This window comes from Alnus glutinosa, chromosome 11, assembly GCF_958979055.1.
Source record: "Alnus glutinosa chromosome 11, dhAlnGlut1.1, whole genome shotgun sequence".
In the NCBI taxonomy this organism is placed as follows: Eukaryota; Viridiplantae; Streptophyta; class Magnoliopsida; order Fagales; family Betulaceae; genus Alnus; species Alnus glutinosa.
In genome coordinates, this window is record NC_084896.1 from 22,528,083 (window position 1) to 22,533,134 (window position 5,052).

The 5,052-nt window shown below is 34.8% G+C and overlaps 1 protein-coding gene across 1 annotated transcript; it reads left to right on the plus strand.

The window, feature by feature from the left end:
- Positions 1-2,166: 2,166 nt before the first annotated feature.
- LOC133882421 (pathogenesis-related protein 1-like) lies at positions 2,167-2,971 on the plus strand. Its single transcript, XM_062321592.1, has one exon. It carries the CDS (start codon positions 2,215-2,217, stop codon positions 2,713-2,715), a length of 501 nt encoding a protein of 166 aa, XP_062177576.1. The 5' UTR covers positions 2,167-2,214; the 3' UTR covers positions 2,716-2,971.
- Positions 2,972-5,052: the final 2,081 nt, after the last annotated feature.

Below are 5,052 nucleotides of genomic sequence, written 5' to 3' on the forward strand. Positions count from 1 at the left end.
GAATTACAAAATAATTTCGCATTTCTCCTCGATGGTTTCGTGTTAATTACCACATCAAGGTACATGCATATATGGCTCCTAGGACGTTTATGATCAATCTGTTTCCCGTGATTGGTGGCTAACGACCAAACGGGCAAGCATATGCTTTCTACTTTCTAGATGCACATTATAAATTCCAAAGACACAAGGAAAATTAAGAATATTGTGTTTCTTTTCTAAGCCCTTCAGTTGACCCAAAAACAAAACAACCTAGAAGAAACGCCTCCGGCCACTAGCTTGTTCATATATATTATATGGTTGCAGTTGCATTACGTTTTTGTTGCATGTGGAAGACTCCAAGGTTACCGCCTATATATGATCATGAAGTTTCGGAAACAAAACAGACTGGACCAAGGAAGTTAACGGTCTTCGGAGGTTAAGAACAGAAATCCCTTGACTAGCTAGATAGGATCGAGGACATGTACACGTACCGCCCACCAAAGTTGCCCTGCTAGCTTGTCATGCTTTTATTGAAGTGAAGCCTAATTTTAACCTTTCTAACACGGCACTTTGTTACCACTCGTTGGGACCTCAACTAAGACTCAGAAAAGTCTAGCTAGCTAGTGTTTGGCTCATTTTGTCCACAAAAATGGGCTGCGCGCAAGCTCTTTAATTCCATGTTAACGGACAAACATTGTACCCAGGCTATGTACCCATGTTACAACTGTATGAATGACAATTTTTTACACGACATGAATCTGGTTAATCTGAAACTAGCGAGTTAGGTTTAACCTATATAGTCTTTATGATAAATTTTTTTTTTGACAAAACTCACAAACTCAATACAAAATTCGCACCAGATATTACTTGATCAATTCAAATGCCACATCAAAGTCATGATTTCTGTAATCGTCTCAAATTTAAATATACCATAGCATATGTAGGGTTATTTAAAATTCAAGGTCAGTGGTCAAGACCCACAAGCTAATGGAAATCCATTACCTATTACGTATTTGACATACGAATATATTGATGGTAAAAAATTCAATTATTTATTATATAATTTGTTGAAAGTTGCAGTTATATATATATACAATCATTTGGATCATCGTATCCCATCCACATATGCATTATTCTCTGTTTTATCTTCTTTCTGTGCTTGAATTCATAGTTTCGTGTCTCGGCCGGTGCTTATCCTTACGATCGACCAGCACAACTCTCCTTCGGTTATGTAGCTGCTGTCTTAATATGGTGGATTGTTTTTCTTCTTTTTTTTTAATATATGGATGAATAAGATCTTATTGAAAAATAAACAAAATGAACACGGCTGCTCGAGACCAAAAACGAACAAACGTACCCCAAATAACTATCTTTTAAAAACAAATGTACGAGGAACAGACAAATTCCTCATATATATATATATATATATATATATATATATATATATATATATAAGCTATCTATTAAAAACAAACGTTAGAAATAACTAAGTAAATTTATCCTAGACCTAACACCAACTAAAATATCCCTGTAGCCCTTTTTCCCTACTCAATAATAATAATAAACAATCAACTAGAATTATCTAAGTAGACATTATCAGCACTATGGGGATTGCTCTGAAAAAATCCATGCATTTCTCTCTCTTCCGATATGATTACTATTGAATTTGAGACATGATACATGTGCATTTTTTGTACATCTTTCATACAACTTTTTTCTAAATCAACCATTAGATTTGTATGACCCACATGTGAGTCCTTATAAGTCTTACAGATCCAATGGTTAATTTAGAAAAGAGATGTGTGGAAGATGTACAAAAGATATAAAAATATCATTTCTCATTGAGTTTTGATCAAGCCACCTCATTTTTTGAGAGACTTCTAGAATTACCTCATATCTTTAGAATAGTTTTTTTTTTTTTTTTTGAAGTAAATAAACTGATAAAGGAGAGGAGTATATGAGCTCATTAAACATAATTATATTCGCACATGGGAATTAAATACTATATATTCTTCCTCTCAAGGAAGGCTGCTAGCGAAGAGTTCGGTCCAGGCGGCGTTTTGGTCTCTCTAGTTCATGTAACAACGTTTTACACATTAATTGTACTTTTCAACATTCTAGTATTTCTTGCTAAGTCCATCACAAAATTTTCCACACTAAAATTCCTATAAATACCTGTCCTACATGCCCTATTATCCCATCAACCAACTAAGTACGTTCTTTCTGCAATATTGTATGTTACAGACCAAGATGGGTTTGTGCAAGACACCACTAGCCCTTATTTGCCTCTTTGGCTTAACCCTACTCCATCTCTCCCTTGCCCAAGACACCCAACAAGACTACCTCAAAGCCCACAACGACGCCCGTGCAGCGGTGGGAGTTCCGGCGCTGACATGGGATGACAAAGTAGCTGCATATGCACAAGACTATGCTAATAAACGTATTGGCGACTGCAGTCTTGTGCACTCCGGTGGGCCTTACGGTGAAAACATTGCATGGGGCAGTGCCGACCTGTCAGGCACGGCGGCGGTAAAGATGTGGGTGGACGAGAAGGCGAACTATGACTACAACTCCAACACTTGCGCTGCTGGGAAAGTGTGCGGGCACTACACTCAGGTGGTGTGGCGCAACTCTGTGCGTCTAGGATGTGCTAAAGTTCGGTGCAATAGTGGAGGTACATTCATTATCTGCAACTATGATCCCCCAGGCAACTTTAACGGGCAGCGGCCTTACTAGGAGCTACCTGTTCATCCACTAAATAAGCATATAAACGTGTTTAAAGATAAATAAGCCATGTTTTAGAAAGAAAAGAATAAAATGGATATTAGAAAGTGATCCATCTTTGGTTGGATGTAATTAAATTCTTCTTCTTTGTGAGATGCGATGTGTAAGGGAAGATCAAAAACATCTTCGAAGAAGAATAAAAACATCTTCGAAGAAGAATGAGTTTTAATGCACGTGAATGCAATAATTGTCAGTGGCTTGTATTTAATTGGTACTATATGTATATTTGATGAATGCATGAATCGATCAGTTGATCAAGTCTGAATTACGATAATGTATTTGCTTTCACCTAGAAGTACTTGTTCTCGATACTTAGGTTCCAAGCACACCCCAAGTAAGTAATTCTGGATAGCTAGGATGAATTTTGATTACTACCAACTGATGATGCATTTAAATAAGTTGATTTTATTTACGATTTTCAAATTTCATAATTTGATCCTCTATAATTTGAGCAAATGAAAAGACGACAGTACTGTTGGATGGATATTTAATTTCTACGTTATTGATTCATAATCAAGAGCTAGTACAATTGGTAGCTGTTTAACTTTACACTGGTGCATATATATTCTAGCAAGGCTAAATTATGATACTGGTTATTGTACATATTTGCCTTATATTTTTAATTAATTTTCAAGTAATCAGTTTAGTTTCCCAAAAAAAAAAAAAAAAACAAAAAAAAGAGTCAAGCCTTTTGTTATCTTTAAAAGAAACGTTTCTCTTACATTTTTCATACACCTCTTCTACATCGGCCTCATCCTACGTGGCGTTATTTTTTCAATTTTTTTTTTATTTACCAATTTTTAAAAGAAATGTAGACTGCCATAACCAAAGATGATCACCGTCACACAAACACTAAGGGCTCTATAGTTACAAAAGCTTTATCCTTCATATAGTCTAACTGATCACTAGGTATCGGAGTCCTCGCTGAAATAGCCCTAGCTATTACTCATCTAAGCCTTATTTCGTGAACATGTGTAGGGGAGGGATAGCCTATTGGAGGACTCAAGAAGAAGGTGAAACCTTCATAAAGCAGTCAACAGACCCATTAATTTAAAATCGCACTTTTAATCTACAAAACCGCAATGCCAAATGCACTAGAAGTTAATTAATTATAACTAGCAATGTAAGATTAAGAGCATGGTTATTAAGCAAGGGAGAGGATCGGATAACAATGACTTGTTTGTTAAATGATAGCGATGAGAGACTATATATATTGTTTTATAGGACATGGAACAAGGGCATGGCATGGGTACGTAATATTCTACTTTTGACTTGGAAAAAGGTGGAACTGGCCGGTAATTGAGGGTGAAACACAAAGAAAGGCAATTGAAAAGAAATGTGAGGGCGAATCAACGGAGAGATGGAGGAAAAATAATGAACTTTGATTTTTTTTTTTTTTTTTTCTAATTATAAAGACCGCCACTTCAGTATTATTGAATAATTATGAAATAAAAATATAATTAATCTCTCATCGCTATCATATATACAACAAATAAGTCATATATATGTACAACAAATAAGTCATATATAACCAAAACGGCTCAAAATTATTTAGAGCCCTTTTAAAAAAGCGGCTCTAATTCGAGCAGTTTTAAGAAAAATGGCTCTAATTAGAGTCGTTTTGTTAAAACGACTCCAACAAAAACAACTCAAAAAGCCATTTTTTTTGTAGTGATGAAAGAAATTCTTAAATGTATCATGTGAGATATTGTTTTATTAGAGCAATCTATTTCTCTAATTGAGTTATAAAAGTATTAATTTATTATTCAATGAAAAAAAACAAACAAGTCATAGTTTATAATATTACTCTTTCATAACCCGGTCAGTCAAGTACCTAATAATATTATTCTGTCTTTTTATATTCTATTAATTAATTCAAGAATTGTGTCTTCTTTATTTTAAATGTTTGAATATATGGCGTCTACTTTACATTATTTTTGTAATGTAGTAAACTTGTCAATGTTAAATTACGTACGTACGTACGTACATTAAATATTATAATTATACGTATTGCGTGTACTATACGGCTCTTGAAAAGCGATCCATTTCACTTTTCTCCTCGTTTAATGTTACCACATGCATGCCCCCATGGTTTATGATCAATCTGTTTCCCGTGATTGGTGGCACCTTAATTTACGACTTTACCCGTTTTGGTCTTCGATAACGACCCAACGACCAAGCATATGCTTTAATTCTGGATGCACCTTAAATTCCAAAGACACAAGGAAAATTAACATTGTGTTTTTCTATTCTAATTCATTGACCCAAAAGAAAACGACCAAGAAGAAA

Coding starts and splice junctions, on each gene's coding strand:
- LOC133882421 (XM_062321592.1), top strand. CDS start 2,215: ATGTTACAGACCAAGATGGGTTTGTGCAAGACACCACTAGCCCTTATT.